The following is an 18,992-nucleotide window of genomic DNA, read 5'->3' as shown; positions in this document are numbered from 1 at the left end:
GAAAAGGCTGCAAAATCAGGTCGCACAAAACAGGAAGATGAAGAATTGGATGAAATGCCTGTCATTGTCTTTCTTTTTTGGTCTCCGTTTCTCTTCTTCGTCGCTCCACCTTCTGGGAAAGATCCTCCCTTTTTTGCGCTTTTCTTTTTTTTTTTCATCCATCTGTCCCTTCACTTTGTGCTCGTTCTCTCTCACTCGTTCTCCCCCCTGTTCCTTCGCTTGCACGCTGTGGTATGCAGACATGCAGGAATTTCTGGGCCTCAAAATGATAGACCAAACTTGTCAGCCCTGGCTCCTGTTACTAAAGATGGCTGCATTTGCCCTGGCTTCTTGTGATTGGTGCGGATGGAACTCCACGCTGTGTGATTGGCCATGACTTTTTTGTCCATTGAGCCCATGCTCGTTGTCAAAAAGTATGAATTTCAGCTTTTCATAGGTACGTTTCCGACCCCAACCCTGCAGTCTGGGAAATTCATTTTTTAGTTCAAAGCTGCTCACAGTCATCAATAATATCACAGATTCAATGATTGCAACATCATCATCATAAACATAGATAAACTTTACATTTGAATAGATTCAACTTTCTTGTCATGACGCATCCCAAGTAAAAGGCAACTAAATGCTGATTCCATCTAACCGCAAATAGTTTTTAAGTAGTTATTACAGTACAGTCAGTACTGCGCGTCAGGCATATTTATATATGTCAAAATGAGTGTGTATTTCTACAGGTATGAACAGGCCATGACTATGTTGAACTGTGCAGATTTTTGGTCCAACAAAGAGCCTGTTTGTCCAATCAAAATTTTAGGAGTAGCAAAATGCTGATATGCATTTTATATCAAAAAACAAAAACAAAAACAGCACACTCTTTATATTTAATATCTATGTAGGTAAAAAAATGAAGGTTTACAACACAGATTTAAAGTGTGAATAGACCTCATTCATTGTGTGCTCTTCATTTTCAGCACCGTTTGTAGATTCTCACTGAATGCATTAAAACTATGAACATATTTGATACTTCAAAAAGGTGAAATAAAAAGAAAACACGTTTTATATGTGTTTCTTTGCTCTCACCTTTTTTTTTCAATCAAACGTTTTTATTGACTCCTTGTAGTCCAATGCCATATGATCAAGATCATTAATGAACACTCACCAGCAGATGTATAAGTGTCCCTCTTTAAGTCTGTGGAGGGATGTCTTCCTTCTCCTTCGACAAATCATACAATGCGTTAGTGAAGATATTGTTTTGCCAAAACGGAACATGCCATCCTAGCGTATATCTGACCCAGATGAATTTGTTGAACAGATAAAAAAATGGCTGTATACTGTGTATCATTGTCATTATTATTACTATCCCGGTATTAATTCACGGCTCTTCTTTGAGTGCCTTTAGCGACTTCCAACTTTTTCTGATACAGCGTCATTCTTAAAATATGTAAGTAAATAAAATAACACTAGTCCCATAACAATTTTCATGATGTCAGAGCTTCTCCGCCCACAATTTGGGGGAGGCTGCCACCTCGGAATTTTATATGCAGGAAAGACCCTGGGTGAGTAGAAGACCAGACACATCATGTTTTCATTGGCCCTTAAGCTGTGCAGTGATACATGGTAATAGAGGTATATAAAACATATTGCAAAAAGTGAAAGATTTTGTGGATTCATGTCCATATTTTGCCACTACTATGACCTTGCACCATGATTTGCGTCTACTAAATAGTGTTTCAGCATCAGGCTTTCAAAACATCCTGTTTTGTGTTTTCACATGTGTGAAATGGCTACTCCAGACATTTTCAGAGTGCAGCTCATGCAGCGTGATTGCTGAAAGCTGAGTGATTGCATAGTAAAACCCAGCAGCAGCACAGCTTGCTTGTTGCCTCCCATGTGCGCGTGTACATCTTCCATTTGTAATTTTAAGATGTGTGACTGACACAAGTACTGGGCAGGAAGCAACGTCATCAAATTCATCCTAACATGGATTTATGGACCTTGCTTTTGTCATGCTGGAGAAGAAAAGGGCCTTCCACGAACTGGCCCCACAAAGGTTCATACAAAACAATTAATCGATGGTAAGTTGATTAATTAAAACATGTGTCAGAACTTTGTAAAATTGAGTAAGTGATGGCAAGACATGCATGACTACTGTTAGAATTTTCACTCTCCTATTATAGCCCAAGCTTTCCCTGAAATGTAAAAAAAAAAAAAGTCGAATCGATTCTAACTCAGGCTTAGTCTGGATGGCTAATTGTTTTACGAAATGCCACGTTTGCACCTCCTAATATGGATCGGAGATGTCACTGAATGACACCAAAGCTGAGCCCTTAAATAGGCTATGAGCTAAGCGAGCTATTCTTTTACAAGTGTGTGTTTGTGTTCAGTATGTGTGCCTGTGCATCACCAGGCACAATGACGTCCAGCCATGCTAATATTTATCATGCCTGCTCTCTCCATGCCCTGACTCAAGTCTTGTGATGGCGTGTGTCGCAACTAAAAAAAAGTTTTAATGCCTATCGACCACACATGCTGCACTCAATGCCAACTATCTCTATGCAGGCTCTCAGGATAATATCTTGGAGGAACAATTGAGATGACAAATCATTTACCCTCATGACGCACATACAATGTGTGGACATGATTCGATTTTAAGTGAAGTGAGGTACAGTAAGTATAAGTGACACCAAAGGGATCTATTATAAATTATTCATTAGATTGTTATTATTATTATTATCGTATTTGATTTTTCTTGTGTGTGACACTGATTCCAGTCCATCAGCCAATTCTATTATTATAATTTTTAGAAATGACATATCCGCAAATTAAGTCATTTTTATGGGGTAAAATCAGCACACGATTTTATTTTATTTCTACCAGTGTGGGAACTCACAAAATAGCATGCCTTACTTGTCTGATAACACATTTTGTTCTTCACAAGAATGTAAACCTCCAAATGGAATGCCAGTGTGAGCCTCCCCAGTTTTCCGCCTGTGTTAGTCAGTCAATCTATGTTGACGCTAGAAGGAGACAAGTGCTCCTCTGGCCAATTCCACTGAACTAATTGGCTGAAAAGGCTTGTAGGTAAACAGGAGTGTGTGTTCTTTGAATTGAATGCCATTTATTGTCAATGTAGTGCATACATTCAGATTAAAAAAAAACAAAAAAAAAAACTAAAATTTCATTTAGGGGTTAACATTATCAGCGATTTTATTTAACACAAAATCCATGTTGAATATAAATAGCTGTGAGTAAGCCTGGATTGCAAATGGATGACACACTCCACTTCCAGTTTCCTTTGCCAGAACGTATACATGTAGGAGGGCACTGTCTGGCATCGAAGTCTGTGAACATGTGTGAAGACTGAGACAGATGCTCTTGTCCCGTTCTACAATGTGGACCAGGGACTGTGATGAATTTAATAACTGCTCCCTTCAGAGGTGTAGTGAAATTGTTTGGAATGAATGCCCGGTAAAATGTGAATGTATTAGCTGAGTGACCGTTTTCCCCCTCTTCCCTCAGGCTAAATGAATTGAATTTACTATCAAGGTTAAAACATGAAATTAAGTAAAACAACTACAATCAAACAATCAATGATCCTCCCCCGGAATTACAGACCAGTTTGCTTTTGCTATCATAAACCTGTAAAATAAAAATGCAAGCAGCATTTTAACATTTTCAGTTGTCATGCATGTCTAGAAATTTGCTGCTGAGTAGTAAAAGATTAAAATCAATGAACCTGATTAACCTGGGCTTGATTAATTAAGATTCCGCTAAGAGAATGCAGTCTTTGACTGAAGCTACATACACACATAACGACTATTGGGCTCTTTTTGTCTTTGTTTCCCCATTCTGGGATGACAAACATCCAGCAATCTTTCGTTTAATAATATTGTCTTAGAAGCTTATGTGTGAGGTGTGCTAAGAATGAATTTGTCCTGATAATTGGACCCAAAACCAGTAATTGATTCTGCACACCGTGCCATGATGGAATGCAGGCAATCAAAGAACTTTCCTGACTGACCAACAAGGAAGCAAAAACAGCAAGAGACAAAGTGCATAGAACATCAACAAAATGTTTTTTAACTTCCCCTTCAAACGGGCAACCCAGTCATCAGCCCATGCCTCTTTTTAAATGAAATTTGATATCTTATCAAAAGCAATTAGAACTATCAATAACTATTCAAAGAGTGAATATTTTATTGCCAGTACCCTTGGAACATTTGGGAACGCGTCACAAACACAAAAGAAAGCTTGAACTGACAGAATTTGAAGTGTTAGTGGAATAATAAGTCTGACTCCGAATGAATTTTGGAGCAACTGTCAAAAATATATCTTGTTTTGGTATATCTCAGGTCTTACTTCAGGGAACTCCACCATTTTATTTCAACATCAAATATGAATATACTCAAATAAAAGTGTTTTGAAAAACAAAAGCAGTAATGTTCCGAAATGTCAACGAGTTTCTCGGTAATCCTCCCCCCCGTCGGGAGTCGGCCATGACTGCTGATAGCATCCATCACCAATACCTGTTTACCGCCTCCTGTTAACTGCTTTCCCCCAGGGCCACCAGGCTTCTCTCGTCCACGCTGATTCGATTTAAACCTCATTTGGACTTTTTCAAATCTTATTACACAGATGCACACAAATGGCTGTTTACCTGTGGATGTTCAATATGGTGTGGTGGTGAATGACAGTTGCGGTACAATGACTCTCTAAAATAAACCAGACACAGATGTCATGATCTGCTGTGCAATGAAAATCAGCAATCATGTTTTCTTTGATTTCAACAGGTAAAACATAATCAAAGTAAAATATTTGAGGTCATTTTGCACACCGGCGTGTATTAGTCATTCGCACTTCTCATTCACTGCCATTGACAGCTATACAAGTCGGAAATCTATTTTAACTGAGCTGGCACTGAATCAGATGGTACGTTTTTTTCATTTCAAAGGATTCAAAACATGACCTGAATCATTCTGTTTTGCAATGAGGGTGTTTGGGCACCAGCCATATTTTCTTTAATACGGGAAGAAACAAAGCGGCGTAGGAGGAATGTTATTTTTTTCCAGTGGAAGGATTTAAGCGATGTATATACCACTGTACAATATTGTGTTTATTTTAGTTCTAGAATTAATTTCTTGCTGGTATATTTATTACACTATTTACAGTACATCCCGTCAGGCTTTACAGATTTACTCAGCGTTATGCCCCAGTGAGCTAGGCTACTTAGTGAAAATTCCAGTTTTTATTTTATTGTTCTTTGTTAAATATATTTTGAATAAAAAAAAAAAAGAAAACCCTCCCAATTCAAAATCTTATTTTGTAGGAAACATCGCAGGAAAAGCTTGCATTGAGGCACAATTGGCTGCGTTTCAATGAATGGATTTTTTTTTTTTTTTTTTTTTTTGCCGTGCGCCACTCAGCCTCCTAACCACGCTGTGTGCTGGAGGGCCTCTGTTGACAACACCTGGGCCCCAAAGGATAAGCAGGCCCTCTTCAGTCTCCTGACAGCCTCTTCCCCTTTCCTAATGCATGTGTTGTGTTCCTTGCTCTATTGTCTCGAATACCCCTGTGTGCATGTATTATGTATGTGCATAGATGCATACACACCAGTACAAACGGGTTCTCCTTTGTGGTTGAACCCTTCTCCTCCAGCAGTCGCCCCGCTGAGTAAATCCCTCAGCTGGGGTTTGTTTTTCAATCAGGCCCCTGCGGGGATGCCATGTGCCCGAGTCTGGTACGGAGGCTGATTGAGGGCCCGTCTTGCTGCTACCCACCGCTTGCAAAGTCCACATTATCCATGATTGCTCCTCAATGAATTCACAAGAATATTGCAGCTCGCCTATGGCACCACGCGCTGCCAGACACACAAGGGTGTTGGTTTTCCTGTGTGGCTGTTTTTAATTTTTATTAACCCACATGGACAAAATAGGGATGAAAAGACGATATCTCTTTCCTTTTTACAGTTACTCATGCGTTGACTGTTAAGTGTTGGAGAATGAAAGAACAGTTGACAATTCAACATTCATACTAGAGATGAACAAATATTTTTTCTTCAGGTCTGTTTCTTAGTCAAGAAAGGCAGTAATTGCCATTTAGAGGCAATTCTTTTGCAGTAAAAGGGAAAAAACGGCTTCAAAATTGAAGTAACAAAAAATACAAACCAGCTCTTAACTTTATTGAAGTGTCTTTATGCATGTTTAATGAACAACTTTTCAGTACTGCATCATGTTGATCGTTTATGTGTGTCTTTATTTGTATAATACATTTTAGACAACATACATCTTGTTTAATAACTTCAACAATACAGTCAGGGAGCGCCTTGTGTCTTCAGCATGTCTTAAACAAGAAAATAGCGCCACATACTGTTCTATAGTAAACCAAGTTGTCCAAAATTTCAAAATTCCTAAATCTATTTTGACTATTTGACCCATTTTGAGCGCTCTGCAGGAGAAGATTTGCCAGGTGGGACATCAGATTGCATTGATAAGCTTCATCGATGCAATTCTTCCTGCCATGGCCTGACACCTCTGCTACAAGCACAGTATATCATCCTCAATCTTTGAGATACTTTCCCTACCCTCAACCCACAACCTCCATAGTGCAATATTATTATATTCACTTGTGAATCACCTCTGCCCTCCATTCCTTTGCAATCAGTGACCGTCTGTCTTTCATAGAGGGATCATTGTGCTCACAACGTGACGGAGAGAGCGAGGTGCTGAGATTGGTCGAGCGCAGGTATGCGTGTGTGCTGCATTGCTGTTTATGCCCCGCCAAGGAGACAAGCATCTCCCTTTTACTCCCTGCTTGGCAGTTCATATATTGTGCTTGCGGCAAATCTCCTTAGTCCGACAGTTATTGGAATTAAGATTTTAATTAGGGAAGGGTTTTAGAGCGGCACACGCTGCATAAGCATGATCAACAAAGGCTCGTTTGAGGGGCAGACTGGCAACAAGGCACAAGTCCGCTTCCTGCAGTCATATCAGTCCTGTCAAATTAAGAACAAAGAGGAGCCTTGAGTTATTTACTTTGCATTTCAGATTTCACAAAACTGTGACTTAATACTGGAGAATCCTTTCTGCTACTCACATTATTTGGATTTGGGTATTTTACCATTTGTTTTAACGGGACATCCCACGTTGGTGGGTGTCTCCCAAGGTGGCAGCTCTTTTGATCTCGGCAGGGTTCATCCAAGGTCGCAGACGTTTGACGTTTGTTCACCTGAACTATTGTTGCAAGAAATTTTTGACCTAAAATCTCCATGGGATTTATTACAACTAGTGGCAAGGAAAGTTTAATGTAACATTTCTTTGCAACAAGAAGTACAGGTGAACTGAGGTCTGGTTTGGTGAACCTTTGCAATCTTGGGCAAACCCTGAAAAACGAGCCGCTACCTTTGCCAACATTTGCTTGTGGAAGAGGGGTTTAGGCTTGTTCTGTTTTAAAAGACGAGCACACTGTGTTTATTCGTGACCTTGGTCTCTAGTTCAGTTCAAAAGCAGCCCACGAGGCAGATCAAAAGCATTTTTACATTTTTGTGGAGTGAAATTTGTTTTGTTCCAAATTTTGCTCAATTACATTCAATTGAAAACACCACAGTTTCTGAAATTATTTATAATGCAGTAAAAATTGAGTGAAATTTGAATATTTACTTGCTAAGCCAGTTTACAGTGTGCGCCCCCAGATTTTCTTCCGGCGCTCCTAAAATTTTAAAATGGGGGGGGGGGGGGGGCTACTATGCTTTCAGTAAGACATTTGAGTCTGGGCCCCTGCAGTGCCAAATTACTTGTACCGATTTTCCCACATTACCCAAGTTTCTCCCTTCATCATACCATTGACACATTTAGGCGTAAATCAGACTTTACACTGTTTTTCTTATGACTAACTTGGCAATCAGCCCCTGCGAACTGGCCCAAGAGACCCTGGGCTGTCTGCCTTATTGTTTTGCTTGGCGGGTCATTGTGAGGGTGGAGAAATGCCTCTCAATTCTTCAACAAACTGAGTTAAGGTTGTGATGCTGGACTTTAATTGATGATCATGCTTCCAAAATTTCTCTTTTGAAATCCATTAGAAGGCAGGATTGGTTTTAGCTCAAAGGCAGGAGTATCAAACTGATTTTTATAGTGGCCTACGTTCTAGTAACAGTTTCTGTCAGAGGACCTGTATGACTGTGGAGTCGAATTTTAAGAGTGTTCGTCACACCTTTACCTCGTTTTGAAATCAGAAGCAGGGTAAAATCTATTCAGAAGAGAGTCAACAAGAAATTCTTGAGGGTTTTTTCTTCCAAAAGAACTTACAAATTTGGTATTTTAGCGAGAAACTTGAGGTCAAATCAGCATTTCGTCGGCCACATAAAATGATAAGGTGGGCCGGATCAGGCTCCCGGGCCTTGAGTTTGACATCTGTGCTTTAGAGCTTACCGCTGTGGTCTTGGGTTCATAGGTTAGGAGCGCACGGGGCCAGTTTCTTGGCTTACAACAGAACAATGATTCTAGACCTTCACGTGTCTGCCATATGTAAAATATGTAAAGTGAATTGTGTTATGTTTTAGACACAATTCAAGGAAATGGGTGAATTCCTCTCCATGGCTCACAGTAAACAGGCTTCTTGAGGCATTGCAGTATCTAGGGAGAAGAGAAATTGTCTGCTAAAATGCTCCGGAATCCTTTTTTTTTTTCCTTTTCTTTTGAGGAAAGTTTGATTGCTCTCTTTGGGATTATCCAAGTCGCAGGCTTTTCATCTTCCGTTCCCCAACCCCTCAATTGTTACAGCACAACACTTTCTCACAATAGCCCGCTCAGCTCAGTGCGCATAATTGCATGTGCACGTGAGTTTATATTTCTCTCTGTAAATCTTCTTGGTACTGTATTGTGAATATGAAATAGATCAGCAAGGAACTGCACTGCAGGTTCTGGCAGCTGTATTACTGAGTCGATTCTTTCACTCAAAATGATTTCATCAGAGGCCTGTAGAGACATTTTCAGCAGTAAAAATAAATAAATTAAATTTTGCCTATAGTTAATTTGATAACGTCATTATTTTTTCATGTAAAATTAATACTTTGTATAGTTTTACCTAAGACCTGAGCACGTGAAGTCATTTTCAGGCGACTGTAAGTGGCAAGATGCATTCCTTGTAATTGTACATGAAAATGTATTTTATGTTAAACAAAGTTATTAAATTAATTATAGACAAATGTTGGAAACGGCTGAATAAATAAAGTCTACAGCTTTTATCTACCTTTGCCGTAGTGAACCAGGATATTGGCGTAACTGTTTACAATACTTGCTTCCGGCACAGGAATTCAAAAGGGGTGATTATTGGGTGGTTACTTTTACATCCCTATTATTGTGAATTTCCCTTTCCTGTTTTTTTGTGTAATGTATGTTGATTGCAGCCCTACAGAATGTGCCCGTGTGGCAGCGTACTGGAAAGACAAATGACGATGTCGGCCCAGTAACGACAAATGTGTCAGGATAGAGAAGAATAAGGGAGTGGCAAGGAGGGCCATCATTGCAGCGCATCGATTTTACCTCTATCCTTAGCGTCTGTAATGAGATCTAGTGGCTGTGGTTTTCTGGAAGAGCAGATTTGTCACCTGCGGCAAGACACTACGGCTGAGCGGGGCGGTGGGAGGTTGGTCAAGAGAGGAGGAGGAGGAGGAGGAGGAGGAGGAGGATGCAGCTGAAGGAAATATGCCGGGGAGTGGAGAGCTTCGGGATGCTTTAAAAGGCTAGTCTTGAGAATCAGACGCAAATTATTACGAGAGGAGAATCTAAGAAAATGCCTGTTGCGAGCACACGGCTAATTACTGCAGACAGTCTGTGTCTGGACTCATCTCCATGGTAACAAGATGGGCCAGCAGGGCCGACCAGTGCGCAGGAAGACACAGAAAAGGAAATCAATGAACAAACAGACAAAGCCCGGCAAAAAGCGGCGCTCCATTAAGCTACACCTGTCTTTGATAATGTCTCTTATCAGACACAGTTTGTCCACCGGGTCATCGTGATCTGCCTCTCGATTGCTAGAGGAACCTCTTAACAATGAACTAACCTTACGTAAAATAGTTCGCTTGCACATGTGGATAGATTTGGCAAGCGTCAAGCAAGCTTTGTGGTTTAACTTGTGATCCAAATGTTTCTTCTTTCCATACAAGTACATGTCGTACGTAATAAAGCTTTATCATGAACACGGTTTGCGTTTGTAAGGAAATGTGTAGTTACTGTTCATGAAAGTTAACAACTTGGCAGGTTGAGGCACGAATGCAGATATGCGGATGAATTGTGTGCCAGATGTGAAAGAGAAAAACCTTCAAAACTATTAACTTCTAAATATATCCCCATGATGGAGTTGTTAGGTAAATGTAATGTCATTTTTTTTCAATGCTATCTGCAGTCATTTTTGTGATAGATGTGAAAATAATGATGTTTAAATAATCAAATAATTATAGGGAACTGTCCAAATTTGAACACTTTTTCTGAGATTCTCAGTCAGCGTATGAAATAATTAAATTTGAATAAACCCATACAAAGGTCAAACTGGAATTGTTTTAAGTAACACACCTTACTGTTGTAAAAGTATTTAAAAAAAAAGTTACTCATTGTTATCATCCAATAAACATAACACATGAGGGCACCTCTCATTTTTAGGGATTATTATGGATGCAACAAATATTTATTTTGATAGTCAATAAATCAGTTATTTTTATTTTGATTAATAGATTAACCTTTTTTTGGTTTAATAAATTAAAAAAGTGCATAAAACAAATACATATCAAGTTTTGCATTGGTGCTGAGCAATATGGTTGAAAAGTTCTGCTTATCACGGTTGTTTTCCCCTTGTTCTTGATTTCATTTTATGTTTACCGTCATTTAGGGCTGGGCGATATGGTCCCAAAAAAAATCTTTTCCTTTTTTCTTTTTGGGCCATTTGATTTGAATCTATTTTAATTGAATTAATAGACCCAACAAACATTTATTTCAAGAACATTTGATTTATTAAAAAAGAAAAAAACGTGCAAAATGTTCAGACAACAGTAGTGTATGCTGAATTTAAATCAAAGTTAATGTCAACTTAACATTTGTAGATGGTGCAAAAAAATAGATGTTCATGATTTGCTTTAATACCACAATTAAGTAGTTATTGACTACTGTAAACACGTCTTGTAAACCACCCACCCAACATTCTGCCACTTGTGCAAAATATTGACTTCACAATTTAGCTACTTTTCAAATCATCAATTTTTAGAATTACAAATTGATCCAATTATTTATTTATTGCACAGCCCTACTACACACACAAATCCAAATGAAAATGCAAATCAAGGGATAAATTGGTCATGTACGAAATTCTAGATTTTTTTTTACCCTAAGGCTTTCATGATATATGATTTGGAGGTAATTTGAAAATCAAGATTTGTCTTTTTGGATTTTAACCACAACCGCTGTCCTTTTTTCCTTGTTTTCATGTTACTTTTACCCTGACCGATTGTACACAGGCATTATTTTGAGCGCATGTAATAACCATGAGATAGTTTGACCTTGATCACGTTGCATAGATGCTGCGTTGTGATTGTTGTTATGATGTTGTTTTGAGATAGCGTGTTCTCTTCCCAGCCATCGAATTGTATCCGTAGCTTCTTACGTGTCCTCAACGCCACAGGACACGTAGACATGCTCATTGAAAAAGACAAGCTGTGCTGTACCGTACTATAAAATCTTGAACAAATATACGAATTCCTATTATAATTCTGCATGAACCGGTGCTGCTTGTTTTCCTGTGCTTTACTGCACAAACAGATTGGAACTTTGACACATTCTGTATGTGTCCCTGCCTTGTTTGGAAAGTGGCTTGCATAATAGCTGCTCTTTATCTGTGTGTCAATAACCCTGAGAGGGAGTGTCTGCTACGCAGGGAAAAAGAAAGGCTTGTAATACTGTGCTCTTCTATATGTGGTTGATTTGGTCCGATGGAGAGTAAACTAGATGATACATAGATAGGGGTTAAACATGCAGACAAACATGTTGTTTTGGAGTTGCGCGTAAGAAGGTGAGGTGAGGGTGTAGCTGTAATTTTTGAAAATGGTAAACACTAGTTATTGTGCAGCATAAAAAGGAGCTTGTTATCTGTGTGATATTGTCTTTATTTCCATAGAATGGGTAGGAATATACTGCCCCCCTCCGAACAGTCAATCAATTTTTGTTTACACCTCTTAGGTCCCTTACTGCACACTCCCTGGCGAATGTCTTACATCAGATCTCCAAAGCATTTATAGCAAAGCTTTTGAAGCTTAGGACTCCCACCGTGGCTAAATATAGTAAACGTGAATCCAGCAGCTTTGTGTGTGCGCGCGGATGGCCGTGTACGCCTGTGTTTTCCAGAGCAAATGGCTCTGGGGCAAAAACGTGTTTGTTATTGTTCCCAGCACTTCGCCTGCAGACAACACTGCCAATTAAAGGGGCGGTTTTATGTGTTAAGAGCAGGAAGCGTTGCCGTGTGTGGCTGCTCACTATTGGCTCTTCCACTGTTCCCATGTTCCTTCCCTGTTGACTGAGCAGCCGGGGCTCTTTACTGCCGTGAGCCTGATGAAAGGTAAACACAACAAACCTTTGATCAGGATTTGCGTTTTAAAACCCTTACTGGAAGTGCACGTGGGTAAGCGGCGGGCAAATGACGGCGGGCAAATGACGGCGTGACGCCGAGATTTACATGTGTGTGCGTGTGTTTACCTTAATGAGCGATAAATCCCTCTTGGCATCCCTTCTCGTCGGTGTTGCGAAAGCATTCGCCCTGTCCGTGCCTTATTTCCTCCATCCCCCATCCAAGCCAGCATAAAAACAAAACAAGGCGTATGAATGAAAGTGGGAGGGGTTGGCTGGCCTAGAAAGGCAGGCAGATCGAGAGATAGTGGTGCAGGGCAGGGTGAGGCTATGGCAAAGTGGAGGAAAAGAGAGGAGGTCAGGAATGAATGAGCCAGCTAAACAGAGGATGTTTGGCATTAGCGGCTAGCTAGTGTTAGCTTGGTAAGAGTGCCTTACTGTTGGCAACACATCTCTGCTGACATTGTAAAGGAAAAGACAAAAAATCATCCTCAGCCCTGTCAGTTAATACTACTCTTTATGGGTGGTGTAGAGTAAACAACCCTTTTCATGACCCTGTAATGCATTTTAAGGAAAGCTGAGTCTTGCACATGTTCACATTCCTTTTCGGTAGCATCAGCGGCGTGGGGGCTTTGCCAGCTTGTTGACTCCGCTGCCCCCTGTCTGCCATAGCAGGGCCAGGGTTAACCCTGGGTGTCTCTCCTGCCTGACATGGAAGAGGCCATTGAATAGCAGCCTCCCCCATCCAGCAAACACATTGGCTAAGACCGAGGGTGGATCTAGGGCTGAAACAGCAACCCGGCATGGAGTCCCCACTGGAGCTGGATCGGCACGCGCAGCATGCACGCAGACTGCAGACAGTCGAGCGGGGGAGGGCGCAGCATTTTCTCAGCCTAGAACAAGTGTATTTGAAAAACTACTGCTCCAAACTTCATCACAATCTCTGAGGCCACGTTTCCTCATCCTTTCCTTTTTTATTATTCTTGACTCCAGTTTTTCTAAAGCAGTACTCTCCCCTGCCATGACCCCATCTGTCCTTTGCTTCTGCGCAGGCAGCACAACAGGCAACCTCCAACTCCCCCCACCTAAGTGGGGTGGGGGGTCCTAACTGTATCTTTGGCAATGAGCGCTCATGTGAGCCACAATGAGTTGGCATCCCACAGAGGCTAGCATACAGTGCCGCCTTTGTACTGTAGCTCATATACTCTGTTACACTCTTCCAAACAACCTTTTTAGTTCACGTTCTTTCAAATGTTTTCACATTCTCTAGGATGAATGATAACCTCAAAAGTCAACCGCAATCCATTCTGCTGAGTAGTACTTAAAGAAACCACACCAGTCGCATAAGATCCAATCACGCGCCTTTGTTCCACAGTTAGTCAAAACTGGACAAGGTCCAACTTTATCAAGCCAAGGGGAATTGGAAAAAAGCCAGGAAGTAGAAAGCTACCAAAATCAAACCAATACCCAACGCTAAACATGTCTTGACAGAAGGACACTGAAACACTAAAGCGTTGGATGAAAGGCTCAGACGCCACAAGAATATTTCTGCTTTAAATGAGTGTACTTATGTGATGGGTTTGTCTCTTCTTTTGCATCTAAGTTTATCATTAGAAGCTCTTGAGTTTAAACGTTGAGTAACATTTGAGCGTGTTATCGCAGTACGGTACCACCAAATCGCTTTCGCTTAATCTTACTTCATCTTGGCAGTGTAGTCATTCTTTATATGTCTATCTTAAACTTCTCAAATATACCAAATATTAGTGCTAGGTCACCCTTGCAAAATAGATTGTAAATTTTAATGGGTTCTGTACTGGTCAGGGCTATGGACTAATTAATTGCATTGGTGCACCCATTTTTTTTCCTTTGCTACAATGCAGCCACATTTTACGCCTACATCACATTCAACACCGCAGTTATCACTTCTAAACTTATAGGTTCTTAACAAGAAATTGTTCATGCAGTTATTTCCACTCTTTATTTGATGACTGTGGGTCGCTCATGACCGTCAGCAGCGTTATGATAAATAATAATATCATTGTTTTTTTTTTTTTGATAGCAGATATCCTTTTAGGAGTTAATTACAGATTATGGAACATTTTTATTTACACCAAATAAAAAATATAAATATCTAATAATAAAAATATCTCAAGCTGAACTCTAACATAAGTAAATAATCATTTTGCACTGTTGCACACGTTTTGAAACAGTTAAGATTAAGTGCCAAGTAACATTAATTTGGTAACAGTCACAACAAGCAGACCAAAACAACCCGTTTTTCATTACTTTTAGTACAGACTATCAACAAAGCAGCATTTCTGTTTCAATTTATTGCGTGGCTGCATCTCACTTACGCCTGGGCGCCCTAATTGGTCAGAGTCTAGAGAGCTGCTGGTTAAAGAAAGGTCAACAACAACAATGCCACACAAATAAAAACTCATTCACTAGCTCAGTGACGGGAAATGAATTAACCGATCTCTGCTAGCCCAGTAAAAATGGATTTTTGACGTGTATAGCCGTCGATGGCATTGAATGAGTTAAATGTCTTGCAAGAGCTGTTAATGAATGTGGATATATATAAAGATCCAAGACTTTTGCTTGATTATTTTGTTTATCTGTTAATAATGTATCACTTGGTTGATGTTTTGTTTCATGAGTAAAATGTAGCCCTAGCAAACACTTCCCAGCCAGTCAACATGTGCTTTTGTTGGAAAGGTCAACGTGGCTGGTATGAGATGTAATGAGTCTCAACTGAGCCGCAGATGAGGCAATAACCGTCCGTTTATTAGATCATTACAGGGCACTGGTCGAACCTGAAGGTTAATCCAATCACATTGACACTCCGGCTCTCGGACCAAACGTTGTTTCCCGATAGGTCAAATGAAACTTGACATGAGCCAATGACATATAATGTTCAACCCGATGGCAATTAAAGTTGTCTCCATGGTGCTGCGCACTGGGGCTGTTAGCAATCAGTGGTCATTCAATTGCATGTTTGCATGCAAATTGCAGATGGAGCTGGTCGAATTGTGTGCAGCTCAATGCTACTTAGTCTTGGAGTGCAATAGGCTCCATTTGGGCAAACGAAGTACAAATTTCCAGCCAACTTTTTTAAGCATCAAATGTGTTTTTGTATTTTTTGCACAAATGGCGAACTGGCGACACAACTTGGTGTTAACCACCTCCTTTCCTTCTCTCCTCTGCCTCTCTGTAGTGTGCCTGGACCGCTGTAAGCACGGCGCTTGTAACCTCCAGGGCCAATGTTGCCACAACCAGTGCTTGGGCAGCTGCTCAGAGCCTGGCAATGCCAGCAGCTGCGTGGCCTGCAGGAACCTCCAGCACGGCAACACCTGTGTGGAGAAGTGCCCCCCTGGATACTACGTCTTTAGGGGATGGCGTTGTGTCAGCTTCTCCTTTTGTCAGGTTGGTCATTTCTAATTTGAGCTTTTTTGAAAAGTGCCCTACAAATTAAATGCCTTATTATTATTGTCGAAATCTTACACGTGTAGTCCTGATTGACTCCCGTAAAGACTCCTGCCTTGAATGTTTTGTCTCTGCTTCTTCTAACAGACACTCCACAACCAGTGCAAGGAGACCAAGAGACTGAACCAGGGCCGGGAGTCTGGTTGCCATGAATACGTCATCCACAACGGCGCCTGCATTCCGGAGTGTCCTTCTGGATACACCACTGTAAACTCCTCCATGTATGTCTGACGCACGCACATGCCACCATCAACATTATTGATAGTGGCGACTGGCACATATCTGTCACCCACATCAACTCGTACTGTCTACACAGGCTTGATGTAACACTGTAAGCTTGCACATGAGCAATAATGACATTTGCAAGTTGATCTTACTCTTTGTTTTTGTGAAATTATTTACTTGAAATCATTCAGATATTTATTAATGACTAAAAGCAAACTGATTAATATAATATAGAGCTTCAAGTAATATTTTAATAATCAATGAATCTGTCAATCGATGAACTGGATTGAAAAGAAATATTTCTATCCCTTGGATGAAATTATAAGAGTTTTAAAATTAGACAATGCAGGAACATTTTATTTAGTAATTCGGTTGCTGGTTTGACACGTAATGTGAGAAAATCATCCAAAATGTTGAAAGTGTTTGCAAATGTTTTATCTTTGATTCAACACAATAGTAGTCAATCTGGCCCAGGGTGAATTATGTACAACATGCTCCCAAAAACACATTTTCACTACTTGGACATTTTCTAAGATAAAAGTTTGTAACTTATAAACGAAACGTTGCTGTTTACTTGGGGGACTTGGTGCAAAAGCTCTCCTCCCCAACCTCGGAATGAAAACGAAAGTTAAAACGCATCTCTTCGGATAAGGTGGGTGTGTATTTGCATACTCTCTATTATGTTAAACGCTTCATAAATTTGCATTTCCATTATTATACGGGCCCTTTAACACACCTCACTCAAACATCCAGATCATAACAAGAATTGAGTGTCAATCAATCAGACGTCTATATTAGCTCTTACAACGCTGACGAGTGAAATTTTTGATGTGAAAGTAGCCACTCCCACTAAAATAGCTTTAACTATCTCAATTACCTAGTAAATGTGAATTGCCTTGGGTTAACATTTGTAGTCGTTGGCCAAGCATTGCTTATTTTGGAAGCTGGATTGCATTATAATGCCAGAGTCATTTTGCTGCCAATAACTGATTAATTTCCTGTTTGAAAGATTACTCAGTGACTTGGAACCTGTTCACTTAGCCGGCTTAAGTGTGATTATTTCATGTGAAGCAAGTGTATTAAGGATTGAAGGTTTTTTTTTTTTTTTTCCTTTATTATTTTGGATTTAATCAGAGTTGATGGTTGCTGTGGTCAGCATAAGTGATGCAGATGTAGTCCAGTTTACTGTAGACTCCCTGGATAAAAAGCTCTGACAGTTTTCTACTTGTATTGAAGATCATAAGGAGCACATCAGAAGATTTCTTCTTTAGAATCGCCAACTGTAACTAAAAAAAAAGGAAAATTGTTCCAAAACATTCACACAGGTTTGGATTGGAAGACTAAGACATTTTGGGTAAAGTCATCCTGTTGTCCCTTTGTGGCTCGGAAAATGTGACATGTAGCAAGTGGCAGGCCAAAATAAGGCTTTAGTGGGAAGACGAGCAATTTTTGTACGCGCGGGGATGTTAGTGGGGTGTGGAGAAGGAGGACAGATGGAAGAGCGAATTAAAAGACAGCACTTTGTGTTCCAATAAGAAAAGGTTGCCCTGAGGATATCGCTATCATCTGGATGAATAATTAAAGGCTTTACCTGTTTGAAAGCATTTGTTCGCTATGTTGTGTTGATATAAATGTTTTTGTTGGCTTAAAAAAAAACATACACTCTGCGCTTTTAGTACACTCCTGGAAAATGCCCCAATAATGGCTTTTTTCAACGTGCACATGTGTAGGAGAGTGAATGGCTTTCTCTGCATGCCAGCCTTTGGGGATTATCAAAACCCAAAAAGAACATTGCATTAAGTCAGGCATACCTCCCGCAGGCGGCTGGCAGAGGGGCGTTTTTTAAGAGTGGGATTTTTATTTTTATTTTTTATATGATCAGATTTAATATATTTCCAGTCTATTTTCATCCAGAAGATGACTGATAATTTTTCATTACAATGTACATATATGTTTGTTTTGTCTTTCTTTTTTTCCTCTTGTGGCTCCGGCTTCATCTCAGATATGAATGCTTGTTTGTTGAGGTTAAGCATTTGTATTAGGGATCACTGGGATTTAAGGCCTAAGGTACCCTTGCGCAGAAGAACTCAAAGTTCTTTGTCCGCAAAACGTTGGTTAGTAAAGGTTCTGGCTGAGAGTCAGGAATTGGAACTAAAACAGAAACAGGAAACCAACCAAAAATAACAGCTTTAATCATGACTTAACAGAAACAACAATCATCCGTAAGGCAACTGGCGATTAGCTCTGACTGACGACACCAAAACACTTGCTAATATGGAACAAAAGTAACTGTTTTAAAGGGGTCAAATCAATCCCCACATGTTCTTTATTACAACATGTGCCGCCACGAAAGTACACGACATTTTGATTAATGTTGCATTTCTGAAATAAGAATCAAGTAGCAAAATCCATGCAGTTTTACCCCCATCTCATGAGGTGGCCATTTTGCAACTTACTACCAGCTAAAAATGACATCATACTTGCTCATCACGTCTCCTGTTTTTTGAGTTTGCTCTTGTGCCATTTGCAAGCTGAGTCGTGATTGGCTATTACCTGAGCACTGAGCATCTGTGATCTCATTTTCAGTTTACAGCAAGTGACAAAATGGCCACGCCTTGAGATGAATAAAAATGAATGGAATTTGCTGCTTTATTCACGTTCCACAAAATGCAATAATAATCAAAATAC

General features: G+C 40.1%; 1 protein-coding gene across 1 annotated transcript in view; it reads left to right on the top strand.

Moving 5' to 3' along the window:
* insrb (insulin receptor b) overlaps window positions 1–18,992 on the top strand; it is a 67,935-nt gene that overhangs the window by 33,996 nt on the left and 14,947 nt on the right. The window contains exons 3-4 of the mRNA XM_088426416.1: window positions 15,811–16,019; window positions 16,167–16,300. Of these exons, the coding sequence (XP_088282542.1) occupies window positions 15,811–16,019; window positions 16,167–16,300 (343 nt within the window). The remainder of the gene's footprint in view (window positions 1–15,810; window positions 16,020–16,166; window positions 16,301–18,992) is intronic.

The sequence above is a fragment of the Hippichthys cyanospilos genome, chromosome 10 (genome assembly GCF_059441005.1).
Source record: "Hippichthys cyanospilos isolate Australia breed blue-spotted pipefish chromosome 10, RoL_Hcya_1.0, whole genome shotgun sequence".
Classification (NCBI taxonomy): domain Eukaryota; kingdom Metazoa; phylum Chordata; class Actinopteri; order Syngnathiformes; family Syngnathidae; genus Hippichthys; species Hippichthys cyanospilos.
Note: the sequence above shows the minus strand (reverse complement) of the source record. Positions and strands in the feature narration are given on the sequence as shown.